Below are 19,695 nucleotides of genomic sequence, written 5' to 3' on the forward strand. Positions count from 1 at the left end.
CTTTAGAATCTAACCATACCTAGGAGCTTGTTCCACATCCTCCTGGAAAATCTGTTGTTGGTTGTAGCTGGTTGTTTAATGTCAAAGTGGGACATGACGGACAAGTTGATCGATTAAAGGCTCGATTAGTGGCTAAAGTCTATACTTAGGTATATGGTCAAGATTACAGTGATACCTTCTCACCACTTGCGAAGATGACATCTGTTCGCCTCTTTATAGTTATGGCTGCCATGAAACGTTGGTCTTTATTTCAGTTGGATATCAAGAATGATTTATTGCATGGTGACTTGGAGGAAGAGATTTATATGGAGCAACCTTCTGGTTTGTTGCTTAGGGGGGGCGTAGTCTGGTATGCAAATTGCAGAAGTCCTTATATGGCCTGAAAAAATCACCTCGGGCATGGTTTGGTCGATTTAGCAAAGTTTTGCAGCAGTTTGGGATAACCCATTGTGAATCAGATCATTTTGTCTTTCTTAAATGTTCATCATCAAATCAATATATCTACCTTGTAGTTTATGTTGATGATATTGTGATTACAGGTGATGATTATGAAGGTATCAAAGCATTAAAAGAACACCTATTTCAAAACTTTCAGACTAAGGACTTAGGTCCTCTACGCTACTTTCTGCAGATTAAGGTGGCTCAATCAAAGTCAGACATTGCTATCTCTCAGAGAAAATATGCCCTTGATATTTTAGAGGAGACAGGTCTTATAGATTGCAAACGAACTGACACTCTTGTGGATCCTAATGTGAAGCTCCTTGTAACACCCCGTTTTTCCAACTTAAAAATTTCAAACATATAATCAGAGTAATCATCACATAAACGGAATGCTACACTTCTAAAATCGTAAACAAGATAATTAACTAATTATCCTTCAACATAATTCAAATTCCAAAACATTGCAGCGGATAAGTTCATCATCATAAATAAAGTCTTGGCACGCAGGCCTCATCAAAATATCTCATAAATTCAGTTAAACAACTTATTCATAAATCAAATACGTAAAGGAACAAGAAATAGCCACAAAAGATCCCATCCCGTTACGTATCAGAGCACCTCAAAGGACACAGTGAGGGATAACCACTCACGACAGCAACTCCAGCTACTTAAACTTGATCACCTGCAAGTTACTCACACAAAGAGCAACATTTCCAAGCAGAAGGGGTGAGATTTCACAAAACAATAATATTAAGCATATAATTCAACAATTATATTTAACAACAAAAAATCATCATAATATTCATCATAGATAATAATGTATCATTTATCACTTCATTCATAGTTATATAAACAATCACAACTTCACAACTCAACATCTTTGACTCGACAAATGCGACTATGCAACTTAAACCTCTTATATGCACGTGGTACCAATCAACGTAATAAGTATTAATATACTTCCAAGGCATCAAGCCCCCAACATAATTGAGCTAAAGCTCCAGGGCATCAAGCCCCCAACATGGTGAGCAAAGGCTCCAGGGCATCAAGCCCCCAACAATGAATGCTAATGCATGGACACAACATCTTAACAACTTAGAACAACATCATCTTATAAGTCCAATAATTTGGAACATCATCATCATCATCTTAGACCGATTCATGCAGCTTAGTTAAATAACAAACAGCAACATATGCAGTATGCAAATCATCATGATATAACAATATCGAATGCAATCAACAACATCTCATTTATCAACATAATCCATTTAATGTATTGATGAGATAAAACCGCAAGTGCACGGTCTTACCGAAGTAGTATGAAAAGAGTATCGTTCCGACAGGGAGTAGTTTAATTCAATTAACCTTTGATAATGATTAGAGGAGAAATGAGTTGTAAGTTGGGGTTTTTCAAGCGATTGAAAGATAATAATAATAAAAGGAGCCTTGGGATCGTTGGTTCATCTAAATGACAAGTCCTTCACAAACCAAACTATAAACTTATAACTTTATGTTAGACCTAATTTATCAAGACAGTTTCTCTTTTGTTCCTCTAGCAACCAAGCCTATTTCGCTGACTTGATTACTATTAGATTTTGGTTCCTATAACAACCAAGCCTATTTCGCTGACTTGATCATTATTAGTTCCCTTGAAGATCGAAACTATGTGTCTCAAAGATTGCAAAGACTATTTCGCTGCCTTTGCAATCCTTGTCTAAATTCACTTGTTCGAATATCAAAGCTCCACTTTCGTTTTATGAATTGATATTTGAGATGATGGATAAACAATTATCAAACCCTCCACTTTCGTTTCCACAGTTTGATAATGATTGATCCATGTTAAAGCGATGGATTTTGATAAGAAATTAGGGTTACATAAGATTAAGGCTTAGAGCTTGGCTTGATTAGGATTATGTCATTTAGAATTATCCAACAATCCCAAGACAAAGAGAAGTCTACTCACTCATGTTCATCGTAGACATGGGGAAGAAGAGAGAAAGTATAAAAGTAAATGACAAGAAAGTAAAAGAAAAGAAAAGAACTTTTATTAGAAAAGCAATTGTCACTTATTGAATTCCAAGAAAAGATGAATATTTGTGATGGATAGCTACTCTATTTATAGCATACATTCGACTTAAAATCTAAGCAATTACATTACTGGAATGTTCCACAAGAAACTGCTGGATAAAATAGAGTAGCTTAAAATCTAAGCAAAAGCAGCAAAAGTGACTCTGGAGGGTGGCACGGCCGTGCCAAGCTTCTGACTTTAGGGAGACATATTTTTGTCTCTGAATCTTCGTATTTTCGTACTAAATCAGCTTCAAGTCCCTTTCTTGTGCTCCAAGACTCAATCCATCCAATATTCGTTCCTGAAATATAATAAAATGCAATTTGTAGTAAACTAACTCAAAAAGGAAATAATATTAATATAAAATAAAATAAAATCTATTTAAAACTAAATTAAATAACATATAAAAATAGATATTAAATGACTCATCATGTATATACAATATTATAAACAACATCAATTCATATGCATCAGTCTTACTGGAACAATGACAGCAAGATAAACAACTTAGTTTCTAACCTCTAAGATCAACTCACATCAACTCGTGCGACAAAGATCGCATTTAACCTAAACAAGGAAGTCTGTAACACAAGTACTCGCGAGGCGAGAGTCTCTGCTCGCCATGGCGAGTTCAGGTTCAGTTCACAAAATTTCATTCTAAAATCTTTCCAGGTTCAATCTCATTCTCTAATCTTTCCTAATCATTATTAGACATGTTCAGGCACTCAAAAACATCTAAGGATCAACTCAAAAGTCAAAAGTACGAAATCTGGATAGCTCTCTGGTCATGCTCGCTATGGCGAGTTCATCTGTTCGCTATGGCGAGCTGCGACGTGCAACTCGCGAGGCGAGGAAAAAATGGTTCGCGAGTCGAGCGATGAAGTTCATCACTCGCGAGGCGAGGATCATTGTTCGTGAGGGCGAGCGATGAATGTTGGCTCGGGCAGAAGTGCAGTTTTCACGAAAATTCATCTTTTCTCATGGTTTTAAGCCTAACATTGATTCCAAAATTCATCCTACACATTATCTAAGGTCTAGGAACAGTTTCTACATCAATCTAACAAGTTTCCAACGTTTAATCATTAATTCTACAATTTTGACCTAGTTTTCAAAACCTCTAAAACTCATCCTACATCATGTTAAACCTAACCATTGAATCACAGACTTAATAGAATTGCAAAGTTAGTCTCACCCTTACCTTAATACTCAAAATCGCAGCTTCCTAGGTCTTCTTGCTCTTCTCTTGGCTTTTTCTCCCTTTTTCCAAAAACTGATCGTACGTTTTGTTTTTCTAATTAGGTTTCTCCTATTTATATCTCCTCCATCTATCTTATCTTATTTCTCTTTCTCCCCCAAAACTCTCTAAAATCTCAAAACAACCCCTAAACTCAAGATTTATTTTATTTTCAAATCTTATTTTATTAAACAATAAAATAAGTCACAACTCCTCATAAATCACATAAAATCACCTGAATCATATAAACCTCTTAAATCACACATATATCATATAAATATAATATAAACTCATCTTAATAACTTCTAGACTCAATTAAATAATTCAAAGAGGGCGTTACACTTCTTCCTGACCAGGGGGACCTTATTCCGATCCAGGAAGATATCGGAGACTAGTGGGAAAATTAAATTATCTTACCATAACAAGACCAGACATATCTTTTCCAGTTAGTGTAGTAAGTCAGTTCCTTAACTCTCCGTGTGACAGTCATTGGAATGCAGTTGTTTGAATTCTTAAGTACATCAAAAGAGCATCTGGAAAAGGACTTGTTTTCACTAATAGAGGCCACACTAATATCGTTGGGTATTCAGATGCCGATTGGGCAAGAGATGCGAGTGATAGACGATCTACTTCTGGTTATTGCATTTTTGTAGGTGGAAATCTCATTTCATGGAAGAACAAAAAGCAAACGGTCGTTGCTCGTTCAAGTACAGAAGCCGAGTATCGAGCAATGGCTCATGCTACAAGTGAGCTTGTGTGGTTAAAACATTTACTGCAAGAATTAAGTTTTTGTGAGGTTGGTCAGATGGAACTCGTATGTGATAATCAATCAGCTTTACATCTCTCCTCTAATTTGATTTTTCACAAGAGAACAAAGCATATAGAAGTCGACTGTCATTTCAGTAGGGAAAAGATTCTCTTTGGAGTCATCAAAACCTCATTTGTCAATTCTAAGGATCAACTTGCAGATATCTTTACTAAATCTTTACGAATTCCTCAGATAACTTACATATGTGACAAGATGGATGCATATGATATGTACGCTCCACCTTGAGGGGGAGTGTTGAGATATTGATATTTATTATATTTAATATAGTATGATCTTTTAACATCATTAGGAGTTATGATAGGATTGCATTCCTATTTAGATCATATCTCATGTATATAAATAATTGGTTTTCATTCCTTTTAATATTATGAGAAATATTCATATTCAAAAGTTAGGTTCAATTTCTTTTTTGAAAAACAATAAAAACCAAACCACTGAAGATTTTATTGGTTCGAACATTTTGTTTTTACCAAAAGTCGATCTAAACTAAACCGTTACACCTCTAGCTAGCTGTTGGATTGTGAATTGAAAGATGAACTTGAAAGGGTAGAAGGGCATTGCGGTCACTAAGGAAGGATATAATGGGAATTCTAAAAAAAATCAGCCGTGTCCAGTGGTTAAGGAAAGTTCGCGTGCACATGAAAGTGACCCTACAATATTAGAAAAAAATAAAGGGAAGGAAACTCAAGGTATTATTATACGGTCAAACACTCAAACCAACATTGACCATAAAAATTGGTAAAATTTCTTTATTTGTATTAATTTAATTTCAAATAGTGATTTTCACATATAATTTTTAATATTTAAATCTATGATTTTATTTTAAAATAAGTTTTTAGTATTTAAATTTGTGGTCTTATACTCATATTTTCATATGAATTTTAGATTTTATGTAGGAAAATACATATACAAATAAAAAAAAGACAACAATTGCATAAAAAAAGATAAAAATGAAATTGTTATCTTAAATTAACTTAAGAAATTATTTGTGTAATTTTAACTACTCCCTCTGTTTTAAATTGGGTGTTGTTTTAGCAAAAAAAAAAAAAAAAGGTAAGTTAATGAATCAAATATATAAATAGTTTATTGGAATGTGTGTATTACATTTAATTTTAATTTTTAATGAATTAAATACTCAAAATTTTAGAATTTTTTAACATGTGTCTTTAGAGGACAAGTTAACACCAGCAAAAAAATTGTTTTAAAATGAATGTCACTTGCACTTTTTAACGTATAATTATTATTTTACTTACAATTTTACCCTATAATTAATTGAGTGTAAACTACTTTCAAAGAATTACATCAATAATAAAGCTAGTTTAGTAAAATTGTCAAGGCTTTTGACATGATTATTACACTTAGGTGTGTTTGTTTCAAGTGTACCAAATTTATTCCTAAAAGTAACATTCTTTATAACATAAAGATAAAAAAATTATTCTAAGGTATTTAAAAAAAGATGTTTGATTAAAATTATAATATTTCAAGGAAATCTTAAAAATAAGGAATATAATAGGTAATTACACATAATTTTATTCCCATCTCTATGGGAACTTTATTCCCACCATTTTCTTTGAGAAAACTTTTCTATTCCCATAAACATTTTATACCGGGAATAAAATTTAGTAAACTTGTAACAAACATAGCCATATGCATTTTTATGATTTTATTCCCAACAATCTACAATATAACTTGAAACAAACACATCCTTTTTCTAAAACGACGTTCATTTTTAAAACGAACTAAATATAAGGTTTCTTTCAACTTTTGGGTTCCTCGTGAAAAATGAAGATGTTTTGGAATATCTTTGTCACTTATTGCGGCTGAATACACTTCAACAATTAATTTCTGCAAGCTGCACTTAGATATAACCGGTTAAATAACAAAAAAGTCAAACCAACTTATAAAACATAACGGGTTTATGAATCTGAGAGTTAGTTTTCAAAAGTTGAAGAAGTGTGTTGGAAGAAAGCAAGGCATGAGAAATACAAACAGAGCCAACGAACCTGCCAGCTTCTGGACTCAAGCAAACGCGCTTCTTAGAAAGAACTTAACCTTCCAGGTTACCATCTCTCTCGACTCTCTGTGTCTGTTACTTGAGTTATCAAACTTGTAAGCTCTATTATTAGTTGTTTTAACTAGTGTTGAAAGTTAGCAAAAGAACATTTAGGGAGTATAGTAACAACGTCTCACACATTCAATGATCAAAATGGTTGTTTACGCAAAAATATTTGAGTAAACAATGATTTTGGTACTTAAATATGTGAAACTTTGTCATTATACTTTCATAAGTGATAGATATCATTTACCTTTTTAGTGATATTTGAAAAGATGAGTTAGGTGGAATCCAAAGTTTACATTTACATATCTAAAATTTATTGGCTCACATGCTACTGGATCATATATGTTAAAAGTCTCACATCGGATAAGAGATGACCTGACAATGTGTTCATATGTGGGGACAATTCTCACTTCACAAGCCGGTTTTGTGGGGTTGTGTTAGGCCCAACCACCATTTCTAAGATGGTATCAAAGCCTCCTCCATGATCCGTTGGGCCACCTGCTATCAGGTTTCTGTTATCAGGCCACCACCATTTGTGTCCATGCTCCAGATGTCCAGTCCTAGGCGTGAGAGGGTGTGTTAAAGAGTCCCACATCGAATAAGAGTCAAGCTTTAGATGTCTTATGTCTAGTAATCAGCATGAAAGAATATGTCGGGAGTCTTGAATTGAACGATATGAAGCACTAACACAAACATGGAACATGATATTACCATTGACACGTGAACATCGGCAATAATTTGAGAAAATAAAATAAATGAATGTAACCATAATATGAAGTGTGCTGCATAGTCTCAACGTGCTACTTGATATTTCTTAACACAAATGACATTATTTTTTCAGAAACGAAATGTGAAGACAAACATAAGGCTGATCTTGTTCCCATTTGTGCTGTGTATATTGCTGGTTCTAATTCAAACTATTCTCAATAATCAATTTGATAAGGCCAAATATAAGTGTGGATGCGTGGAGAATGAATGTGGGGTTCAATATTCGGATTTTGACCAAGTTGGCACTTGTCCTATTACTAACCCTATGGAATGGCCTCCTTTATTGCAAACACCTGATCCACGATACCGCGCTGTTAGAACGGATTTCCTTCCGTTTTCTGATTTTCCAAACCCCTTATGCAGAAACAATGGCTCATGTCCCCTCACGATGCTCTTCACAGGCACTAATCAGTCTTTCGGAGAAGGTACATACGATATAACAAAATCAAATTCATTTATTCTCTTCCTTTGTCACTTAAAAGTATATATATGTTCCTGAAATATATGAAACTACGTCCTGATAGTCATGCTGTTAAGATGTTAGGTTTAATAGAATATGGACTTTTACTACTTTAGAGACTAATAATATTTGAAGGATTATATTGAGTGTTCATTCAATTTAATTAAATCTTTTCATCTTTCTTTTACTTTACTAACATGGTTTTCTATACAACTGATGATGTCATGTTTCATGTCATTTTAATCCTGTTTCTCTCTTTACAGTCTTGTCGAGGAATATGATCCCAAGTACCATTGATATAGATAATTCAAATGTTATGGATAGTTTCGCGACAAATGTCTTGGTGAGTCAGTAGTTATTTAATTTTGAGCAAATTACACTCCCTTTTTTTCTCTGTGAACACGGATGATGGGGTGACCATCATAATGTTATAGGGATCGTCAACAGAGACAGAGTACACCAATTTTCTAGAGCCTGCTTTCTTTTCAGAGCTTCCCATTTACTATCTACAAAGTCAGTGCGGAAAGAACTCTACATTGTCCGTTCCTGTACAGATATCGACCAGTAGCATTCAGCAAGGTATGAATGAGACTTGGTTGTATTCATATTTTTCTTGTAAGATATATGATAACAGGAAAATATATAATATGTGCAAGGATTTACTCATGGACAATGTTGTCATTTTTTACGTCGATTCTAATTTCTAATCTTAGTGTCAAAAGGTCATAATTTTAACTTGTCTTGCATCAGAAACAATGACAGGAATAATACCGTTCATGACAATAATTGCTCGTACAAGCTACAAAGTATTTTGAATATGTTTGTATAGCAGATAATTTTTTACACATTGTCAAGTTTCTTTCTAGGTAGGTTATGCTAAAACTTTGCATCTGATGTCGAAGTTTGTACTGATTCTAGTTTATTGTTTTCCGCTGGCTATAGAGTTGAGATGTGCTCAGGCTTTACGGTTATGGCGTAATAGTTCTTCTGAGGTAAACAATGCTATATATAAAGGTTATAGAAAAGGTAACACAGAGAGACAGATCAATGAGATAACTGCAGGTAGATATATCCCTATATCGATATGTTTTACGTAATCCGTTGAAGGAAATACTGATTTCCATATTGTTTTGCCAGGTTATGATTTTCTAAATTCAAATGAGGATACATTTAATGTCAGTATATGGTACAACTCAACCTATAAAAATGACACCGGCTTTGATAAAATTGCATTGGCACGGATTCCTCGTTCTGTAAATTTGGTATACTAAATTAATTCTTAATTGTGATTTCCATTTAAATGTGTATTTTCCTAAATTTGTTTTAATAATATTTGGGTTTAAGATTTTGTGCACCTGGTAAGTTATTTATGATGCAGCACTGGAGTCGAGGTTCCAGTTTCGATTATGATAGGAGCTGACATTTAGTATCTATATCCTTGCAGGTATCAAATTCCTACCTTCAGTTTCTGTTGGGATCTGGTACCAAAATGTTGTTTGAGTTTGTAAAGGAAATGCCAAAACCCGAGACCCCATTAAAGTTTGACGTGGCTTCTCTTTTAGGCGGTCTCTTCTTTACATGGGTCATCTTGCAACTTTTTCCTGTAAGTGCATAAATATGCGAGTACAGCGGAGGAAAGAGAGTGTCAGAGCGAGTGTAGCTCGCATCGTATCAATTCTTCACGTAATACCTTTTTATGTGGTGTAACCATGTAAATCTTGTTACTGGACTTTCTAGTATATTTGTCTGATCATGTTTATATGTTGATGTAGGTTGTCCTCACATCATTAGTTTACGAGAAGCAACAAAATTTGAGAATCATGATGAAAATGCATGGTCTCGGTGATGGGCCATATTGGATTATTTCTTACAGTTATTTTCTTGCCATATCAATTATCTACATGTTGTGTTTCGTCATATTTGGCACAGTCATAGGTATGGATGCAACCAGTAAACTATTCTCTTGCTTTCTGTTTCTTTTTGCTATTTTCTATTTCCCCTCAATGCTGTTGTTTTTATTTTCAGGATTAAAATTCTTCACAATGAATGACTACAGCATCCAATTCGTGTTTTATTTCATCTATATAAACTTACAAATTTCGCTGGCATTTTTATTGGCCTCGCTGTTTTCCAATGTTAAGACGGCTACAGGTTTGATGATAGATAAGCTATGTTATGAACTTTATTTTTTTGTTATCAAATCTGATAACTGACTTTTTCTTCTTTTGTAATGGCAGTGATTGCATATATAGGTGTTTTTGGCACCGGTCTATTAGCTGGTTTTCTTTTCCAATTTTTTATTCAAGATACATCGTTTCCAAGTAAGTCAAATAATTGAGAAATGATGTGCTACCTGGCCAAAGGTTTTAAAGGAACTATGCCTACCACATGTCATAACATGCTAATACGATCATTGTGTCGAGCAATTTTTATCTAACATGCTAATACGATCATTGTGTCGAGAAATTTTTATCAACTTGCGTTTCATGTGAGACGTCTATTTGTTTCATGTGTTAACATGTTGGCTAACCTTTCTTTTGGTCTTTTGATTGCTTGTACAATTTCTTCAGAAGGGTGGATCATTGTTATGGAGTTATATCCTGGGTTTGCTTTATATCGTGGGTTATATGAATTTTCACAATCGTCTTTTACTGGAGATACTATGGGGACTCATGGTATGCGGTGGGGAGATCTCAATGATAGCACAAATGGCATGAAAGAGGTCTTGATTATAATGTTCGTGGAGTGGCTATTAGTTTTGTTCTTCGCTTATTACATCGATCAAGTTTTATCAACACGAAGTTGGAAAAGTCCTCTTTTGTTCTTGAAAGGATTTCAGAAAAAACATAGTTCATCTTTTCGGAAGCCTAGTCTCCAAAGGCAAGGATCTAAAGTTTTTGTTATGACCGAGAAAGCAGATATTCACCAAGAGGTCAGTTTTGCTTGCATTGTATTTGTAGTTTGTGTTTCTACTGGTTTAAGAAATCAAGAAACCTGATCTCTATCATCGGTATAGTTCACTCGTCGGTATTGTAAATTTAACGAATGATGTTACCTCAAGACACACAACTTCTGGTAGAAACCTAAATCTAAATGGAATAGAAAAACTGTATCATTGATTGCGTTAGTTTGTCTTCATTTACACTTTAGAGGGAGAAGGTGGAGCAGCTGCTACTTGAACCTACTACAAATCATGCAATTGTTTGCGACAAACTGAGCAAAGTTTATCCAGGGAGGGATGGTAACCCGAAGAAATTTGCGGTGAGAGAGTTGTCCCTTGCTTTGCCTGAAGGGGAATGCTTTGGAATGCTTGGTCCCAATGGTGCTGGAAAGACTTCTTTTATCAACATGGTTGGTTAAATTTTTATTTACATCAGCAATATAATTTTCTTTTTCAGTTGTCCCTTAAATTGATACTGTTCGATATATGTCATGTTGGACTGGTAAATTTTATCCTTAAAATTGTTTGAGAAGCATTAATATAACTGACCAATTTTAAATTCATTCATCATTTTAGAATTTTCAGTAATTTCAAGGACAAAACTGATAGAGCCCTACAATTATAAGGACTAAATTGATGATTTACAATTAATTGATGGAGATGTAATATATCAATGCTTGTGTTTTCTTCGACTTATTTTCTCCTTAACTCATTAACCATACCATATGCTAATGCTTACAGATGATAGGTCTTACAAAGCCAACCTCAGGTACAGCATATGTTCAAGGTCTTGACATACGAACTGATATGAACGGAATATATACTAGCATGGGTGTATGCCCTCAGCACGAGTAAGCTGGAATTTCTTCTAGTTTATATGTTTTTCGAATTTTATGTTTATAACCGTTGAGAAATCGTATATAATTTTTTCCTTTTGGTATTTTAGCTTGCTGTGGGAAATCTTGACAGGAAGAGAGCATCTACTCTTTTACGGCAGACTTAAAAATCTTAAAGGTTCTGCCTTAACACAAGTAAGTTGAAGTTTGAAAAATCTTTAGTGGAGCCAACTATAAAAATCGACCGGGACTTTTCTTTTACCTATTTGGTTATGAAGTTTTAACTCAAAAAAAAAAAAAAAAGTTTTAACTCTGAAAAGTATCGGAAAGATGAAACTTTGACGATCATTATTTTATAAATGTTTTGAAATTTACAATTATTGTGTAATATCTTAATGACAAAAGTGTGTGGAACGTCGAATATTGGATGAAATTTAACAGTGTCCGTGTCTTTAGACTAGTTTATGTCATCTCCCTAGCGAATAGTTTGTGGCGTGTTTTCCTGTTAAGGCAGCATGGATCTATAGATGACAAGATTGCAGTGTAGACATAAATTGAACCTCTTGCTATATCGTTTGTTTAGTAGATAAGACTCATTTTAAGAAAATTTACCTTCGAATATAATGCTGCAGGCGGTGGAAGAATCTTTGAAAAGTGTAAACCTTTTTCACGGAGGGGTTGCTGATAAAAAGGCTGGAAAATATAGTGGAGGAATGAAGAGGAGGCTTAGTGTTGCAATTTCATTAATCGGAGATCCTACGGTATGTTTTCTTATCAATTCGATCATTTCTATGAAATTACTTTGCTTTCGAATATTTGTGCTATGTTTTCTAATTCTGTTATTGGTAATTTTGTTAAGGTTGTTTATATGGATGAACCAAGTACTGGATTAGACCCTGCGTCAAGAAAGAACTTATGGAGTGTTGTTAATCGTGCAAAACAAGACCGTGCGATCATTCTCACTAGTACTATTTTTCTCCCTCATGGTTTTTTAAAACATTACAAAGTTGTTGCATTAAGTTATGAAAAGGGATCAAGTTACTCTTAGATTAACTTTAAACATAGTTACACTGCTTATTAAGCTTAGTGACTATAAATATTGAAATACACCAAATGATAAAAAGTAAATTCAAGAGTAATTTGATCGCGCCTCTTCATTTAATATAGACACCTCAGTTGCATTTTTCATGAAATTCCACCAAAGTTGTATATTTTGAGGTACTAAAATGTTCTGTAAGCCTTTGATATATCTTCTTAGTTTGTTATTTGGTTTCATAACAGTATCAGTATATTCTCTATTCATATAGATTGTTAAATCTTGTTTGCATACACTTTTCAGCACATTCCATGGAAGAGGCAGAAGTCCTATGCGATCGATTAGGAATATTTGTAGACGGTAGCTTTCAGTGTATAGGAAATCCAAAAGAGGTATGGATTACATTATTAAATTATATGCTTGATTAAATTCATGTGTTAATGAACCTAGTCCCATAGATTGAAGTACACCTTGCTGGAATATATGAAATATCTCTTAATATCGATGTTATGTGAGCATACCTTGAGTTATACGATAGGAGTAGTGTTCCGGATTGAGCCTCTGTCCACGTCGCCGGCCTAATATATGGTGGTCCAATAACCTATAATCCTTGCCACATGAGGCAGGACAGAAGATTTCCTATACTCTTTACGGCACAGGAGCACGGCTCTATCAATCAGGACCGTTGATATGATCTCTAACTTCTGCCTTCCCCGCCGAGTTGTACAAAGTCAGTTACAGCTAGGCTCCTCTATATAAAGGTGGCTTTGTGCCACAACGAAGACAAGACACATTTTTCACCACTTTTCCACCGACTCTTCTATTGAGTCTACTTTGTAACCTCGTTGGAGAACTTCCTTGGCCGTGAATGAGAATAGCTCCGTTGTGTCGGAAAACATCTAGTATACACTACATATATTACACCAAATCAAGTAGTTTTCATATTACTTCGCTATATTATCATGATTATTTCTCTATTCGGTTAGGATTAGTAGTCTTTTATCAATATGAATAAGGGTTAGTACTTAGACCTGTTTCGATAAACAGCTGAATTATGTGTTTATATTCTAACCCCTTGTGATATAAGTGCTTGTGTATAAGCTATTGCTGTAATAAAAGATAAAATAAAGTCAAACTGCTTTCTTATAAGCTATAAGTTGTTTTCCTAAGTTACCTTAGAAAACTTCTATAAATAAGCTGAAAACAACTTATGGACATGTCATAAGCTCTCCCAAACAGTCTCGGTGCTTATGTTAGTAGATAAACTCAAATAACTCAATCAAAACATGCCCTTAGTCATAACTTCCTATAGGCCTCTTAGGCTTCTTCTTTCATCAATTCTTTTCATTGTTACTTCATCTACTGCCAATTAACATTTGTGTTGGTTGTATCATCATAGCTGAAAGGAAGATATGGAGGAACTTATGTATTCTCAATGGCAACATCTATTGATCATGAATCGAATGTCGAGAAATTGGTGCAACAACTCTCCCCAAATGCTAAGAAGATTTACCATATCTCAGGAACTCAAAAGTTTGAGCTACCAAAAGATGAGGTTAAAATATCTAATGTATTCCAAGCAGTTGAAACTGCAAAGAGAAATTTCCCAGTTTCTGCATGGGGTTTAGCTGACACCACATTGGAAGATGTATTCATTAAGGTTGCACGTGAGGCTCAGCCATTTCATACTTTGTCATAATTTCATACACATTTCACTACTAGTCTATACATATTATAAATATTATTGTGTGTAAATAATCAGTGTGTAGTTACTATTTATCTAGTTAGCTACTATATTTATAGTTTGCTTTGTATAATTTGTTTAAACTCTTTCAAATAAAATAATGAAAATTTTTGGGTTGTTTGGTTTTGTATCTGTTTGTGTTTTTACCCTTACTATCTGGATCCCGATAACATGTTGTTTTGGACCGACTAGAACACCCAATCCCATAAGCCACATGGATCAAGCCCTTGAAATAAGGCAAAATGTCCTGAGGGAACACGCTAGTTCCGGTACGGATCACCGTGTTGGAGGCCTCTCCTACCCCAGACACGTGGCCTCCAATGGCTCCATGATGAGACTCCGCATTTTATGGAAATCATTAGCACCTCCTCCCCCGCCTATATAAGGTGACTCAGCGTCACCTGCAATGTGCGATTTATTTTTACACATACTTAGACATATTTAACCTCATTTCTCACACTAACTTGGACTCTGGAGTGCTAACGTGCTTGCTCACTCCGCCGTGAAGACTACATCACCTCCGTGTCAGAACACCGTACGCAACCATTGCCTCTCTCTGATGACTATTGGACAGATCACCGGTAGTAAGGAAAAGCACGTGTTTTCATATCGTAATCGATCGCGATTGTGATTTGAAATAATTAGTTAAGATAACAAATTGTGTGATGCAGCTACAGTACAAAATCTAAATCCCTCACTATATGTCTACATATTTATTTAATTTAAAATATATATTAAACTAATGAAAGTATTACCATGTTTTGTGGTGGATATTGAGATTTCATTTTTTTTTTTTTTTAAGAAATTAAGATTTCATCTTAAATAGTAAAACTTAAATACTTCATCAAAAAACAAAAAAAAAGTATCTCAATTTTTATTTTGAGATTTCACCTTAAATAGCAAAACTTAAAAAAGTAAAAATCATAATTCTCTATTCTCTTCCATTGGTGCTTTCCTTTGTGTACATGCATAGTTTCTGTTTATAATAGATTGTTGGTTGGCGTACTTTAAAATAAGATTTAATAGCACTTTTGACCCTCTAAGTATTAGAAAGATGCAATTTTGGCCTTCTAATAAAATAAAATAAAATATATCCACTTAAGTACCGCCCCCAGACCAATTTTGACCAAGTCAACGCTGACGTGGACGACACATGTGTAATTTTTTTTAATAATTGAAAAAAATAAAAAAAATTACACACGTGGCGTTCACATCAGCGTTGACTTGGACAAAATTGGCCCGGAGCCAAAACTGCAAAAGGGGCGGTACTTAAGGAGATAAATTTTATTTTATTTTGTTAGAGGGTCAAAATTGCATCTTTCTAATACTTAGAGGGTCAAAACGGCTATTAAACCTTAAAATAATACAAAAATAAAAGTAAAAAATATTTATATAATTTTTACCAAAGCACACATTTATGTTTCAGTTTAGCATATAATTACTTGTGTTCATATTTGTACCTACACCATAGATTTTTACTCTATCCATTGCATGTAGTCAATGGATACACGTACATAGTCTCATATTATTACCACACATATTGGTGAAGGAGAACTAATGGAAATTAGGATCCTGTGACTATTAATGGAAATGCTATAATTTCAATTAATGGAACTAATTATGAACGGGTATTAGTGTTTCTCGCATAAACTGTTTTGGTCATGAAAATTAGTGAAGGAGATTTGGTTTTTGGGCTCTGCCAATTCCATACAAATTGAAGTTGCTATGCAATTTGATTAATCAATTTTGAAGTTGCAATCTTTGCCACAAAGAATATTTTGAGACCAGCCTCCAGGTGATACATTCTTTCATTTGTTTGATAAGTTCACTGTATTCTTAAATTGTCTGCATTTTTTGTTTTATGAATTTAATCAAGTTACCTTATGAGTTATGAGTTAGGCTTCTGCATTACACTATTTTTTGTATATAAAAAAAAATTGTTAAATTCTTTTTCTACGAAAGTATATCAATTTTTGTTTTGTGTTAACCCTTCGGTGAACAGAGACTCTCTCGAACAATTCTTCATTTGATGTAGTTCATTACCCACTTGTGCCCAATTGCTTTGTTGATTTATTTGTCATAAACTTTTTTTTTAATTATAGGTTTGTATTTTTGTTTTCAACTTAGTTTATATGAGCTGATTCGAAAAAAATTAGTTTATATGAGATAAGGGGTGGGCATGGTTCGGTTTGAAGAAAACCAAACTGAACCATAAATGTTAAATGAAGAAAGATTTTTTTTTTCTTCTTTTGAAAGAAAGAGAGAGATTTGTTAACGTGTACATTATTTGTTTTCTAGAAGGAGGTATTTTAGCATATTATAATCAAAAATGGTAAAACACATCATAAGGAAAATAAACTATATGGAATTTTATAGTAAAATTGTTAATTATTTTGAATGACTAAAATGAATGCATTTGTTTGCAATTGAAAAATCAAAATGAATATAAACATGAAGTTTTCAACCACATCTAAACAAGCTTATGAACTTGATTGGTTTTCAGAGAAAATAAAAACACAAACTTTGTTCAAGTATGGGAGTAACTGAAGAAAAAGAAAACCATGCTGATGAAATTGAGAAGAAGGAAAAGAAAGAGAAAACTGAGGATGCAAGTGGAAAAGAAGAAAAATCTAAGGATAAGAAGAAGAAAAACAAGGAAGAAAATGAAGAAGGTGGAAAAGAGAAAAAGAAGAAGAACCCTGAAGATAAGAAGGATCCAGCAATACTTAAGCAAAAACTTGAAAAATTAGAGACCAAAATGCAGGCTTTGGTGGCTAAGAAAGAAGAAATATTGAAGCTGCTTAAAGAAGCTGAAACAAATTCAACTGAACCTGCTGTGGCTTCTTCTTAGATTAACTTATGATTACAATAAATGTGATTAACTCTATGTAGAGTGTTCATATTATAATTAAAAAATATAATTGTTGATTTACTTTGTAATGTAAGTAATTTTGATGCCCAGTGTGTTAGATTGCTGGATTATGCAATCATTTGACTCAATAAAATGAGGTGTATGTATGTGATACTATAACACTACATTAGTTCATAAATATATATAGAACATCGAATTTTTCTTTGTCTATTTTTATAAGATCTCTTTAAAATTTTCAACGTTATTACTTATTTCTTTACCTACATGCCTTTAATTATGTTACATCTTTTTCTGTAATATGTAAATTATAAACTAATTCTTTTCTATGCATGGTAAATTTATAAAACAATAAGAATTGTCGACAAATTTAATATTGTTTACACCTAAAAATAATTATCTTGTTAGCCGAATTCGGCAAATAGACAATCAATTGGACAATTAGGTGAGGAGACCCTTCAGCTGAGTGGAAGATATGTGATGCTAGAAAAGCCGAACGATCTAATTTTTTTTCTAGATCACTGACTCGAAACGGGGGTTCTCAAAGGCTCATAACTGAGGCAAAATGTAACACCCCGTTTTCCTAACATATAAATAATATAAAATAAATCTGAGTTTATCGCAAACAGGATGTCACATTTCGTTATCACAAATAGAGTTAAATTCACTATTTATTTAAATCATCTGCTTTCAATAATTAAAACAATGTCGCAGCGGAAAATATTCAACGTTTAAACAATACTTGGCACTAAAGGCCTCAACGTCATCAACATAATTAATTTCATCTAAAAATGGTTCAACAATAAATTCATAAAAAGAATACGTAACAATGGAAATAAACATTAAAGTTCTCATCCCGTTACGTATTAGAGCGACTCCTAAGACGACACGAGGAATCAACTCACATCAGCGGTTACTCCTGGTTATCTGCACGTTACCCACGTAGAGGCAACATTCAAACAGAAGGGGTGAAATTTCACATTCAATAATAATAAGCATATAATTCTATAAAAGAATTTAACAACATGAAACAACAACAATTCATCATCAACAATACTACTACCTCCATCCCTAATTATAAGACCCTCTTGAAAAAATAATTTGTCCCTTTTTATAAGATCCTTTTGGTATTTTCAAGTACATTAATTATTTCTTTACCAACATACCCTTATTTATTTTGCATTTTTTTCTTCAATTAACAATAAATATTATATTGAAAATATAAATTAACTATCTCTCTTAAGGATAAAATTGTAAAAACAATAGTAATTATATACAAATTTAATACTACAACCAACTTTCTTAATCTCCGCAATTTTGGCAAAAGGCTCATATATTTAGGGACGGAGGTAGTAATAAACAATGAGTCAAGTAAGAGAATTTAGCAACACAAAACAACAGTAATTCATCATCAACAATACTTCACATAATTCCAACTACAAATCATCAATTAATTTTGCTCAACAATGTAACAACAACGACTCAACAAATGCAATATGCATGTGGTACCATCAGAGCATCAAGCTCTCTTCGCTTCAAATTAACAAAGCATCAAGCCCCCTTCCCTTAAAATTAATAGAGCATCAAGCCCTCTTCGCTTAAAATTAACAGAGCATCAAGCCCTCTTCCCTTAGAATTAACAGAGCATCAAGCCCTCTTCACTTAAAATGATTATGCATTGACACTACCAATGCAACAACAACAACAACAATAACAACAACCACGACGACTTCGCATTATGACTTCATAATGCATCAATCATGAACAACATCATTTAACATCATATTCAACACCTAGCAATCATTCAAATATCTCCATATAATCATATCATATTATCCACAAAAGATTTTCATGTCAAACCAAGGCTACTAGCAAGATAACACAATTATCAATAACTTTCATATTTACACTAAAGGCCAACTCAAAACAGAAACGTGTGAAACAGACGCAAGAACGCGAAACAGAGCAGACTGCCACTGAACAACTCGCGAGGCGAGCCAATCTACTCGCTATGGCGAGTTCAACATATGGACTACTCGCCATGGCGACCAAGGTACTCGCCGTGGCGAGCTAAAACTGATAGCTCTCGGGAACTTGACATTTTTCATCCAAAAATCTCATTTTTAACTTCCCTATGCCCAAATTTGATTCCAAAACTTGTCTAAATATTTCTAAACATGAAAAGACACTCAAAACCATATAAAACTTGGACCAAAACATTATTTCTACAAAATCACTATTTTTACTGCTGATCAGTCGCGAGGCGAGTAGAACACTCGCCGTTGCGAGTTGACATCGAAGTCACTCGCGAGGCGAACAAGATCATTTGCCGTGGCGAGCAATGACAGAAAGTTCTATGGGAAGAAACCTGTTTTCCCCCAAAAACCCCAATTTTAACCAACAACATCCC

The 19,695-nt window shown here is 33.8% G+C and overlaps 2 protein-coding genes across 2 annotated transcripts; both read left to right on the forward strand.

The window, feature by feature from the left end:
- Positions 1–6,398: 6,398 nt before the first annotated feature.
- LOC25490494 (ABC transporter A family member 7) lies at positions 6,399–14,546 on the forward strand. The gene is made up of 18 exons (XM_013603924.3): positions 6,399–6,631; positions 7,473–7,824; positions 8,123–8,202; positions 8,294–8,438; positions 8,802–8,921; positions 8,997–9,121; positions 9,304–9,462; positions 9,632–9,794; positions 9,885–10,010; positions 10,097–10,180; positions 10,430–10,791; positions 11,010–11,210; positions 11,542–11,651; positions 11,747–11,831; positions 12,269–12,397; positions 12,496–12,601; positions 12,976–13,064; positions 14,072–14,546. Exons 1-18 carry the CDS (start codon positions 6,491–6,493, stop codon positions 14,369–14,371), a joined length of 2,877 nt encoding a protein of 958 aa, XP_013459378.2. The 5' UTR covers positions 6,399–6,490; the 3' UTR covers positions 14,372–14,546.
- Positions 14,547–15,951: 1,405 nt separating this feature from the next.
- LOC120579425 (nucleolar protein 58) lies at positions 15,952–17,278 on the forward strand. The gene is made up of 2 exons (XM_039831537.1): positions 15,952–16,211; positions 16,920–17,278. Exon 2 carries the CDS (start codon positions 16,950–16,952, stop codon positions 17,265–17,267), a length of 318 nt encoding a protein of 105 aa, XP_039687471.1. The 5' UTR covers positions 15,952–16,211; positions 16,920–16,949; the 3' UTR covers positions 17,268–17,278.
- The last annotated feature ends 2,417 nt before the right edge of the window (positions 17,279–19,695 follow it).

This window comes from Medicago truncatula, chromosome 3 (assembly GCF_003473485.1).
Source record: "Medicago truncatula cultivar Jemalong A17 chromosome 3, MtrunA17r5.0-ANR, whole genome shotgun sequence".
NCBI lineage: Eukaryota > Viridiplantae > Streptophyta > Magnoliopsida > Fabales > Fabaceae > Medicago > Medicago truncatula.

What these genes read in the sequence shown, in the direction of transcription:
- LOC25490494 (XM_013603924.3), top strand. Translation starts at nt 6,491, where the DNA reads ATGAATCTGAGAGTTAGTTTTCAAAAGTTGAAGAAGTGTGTTGGAAGA. An exon ending in GAAAGAACTTAACCTTCCAG is followed by an intron (nt 6,632 to 7,472) that starts GTTACCATCTCT and finishes TTATTTTTTCAG; the next exon opens with AAACGAAATGTGAAGACAAA. An exon ending in TTCCTCGTTCTGTAAATTTG is followed by an intron (nt 9,122 to 9,303) that starts GTATACTAAATT and finishes ATATCCTTGCAG; the next exon opens with GTATCAAATTCCTACCTTCA.
- LOC120579425 (XM_039831537.1), top strand. Translation starts at nt 16,950, where the DNA reads ATGGGAGTAACTGAAGAAAAAGAAAACCATGCTGATGAAATTGAGAAG.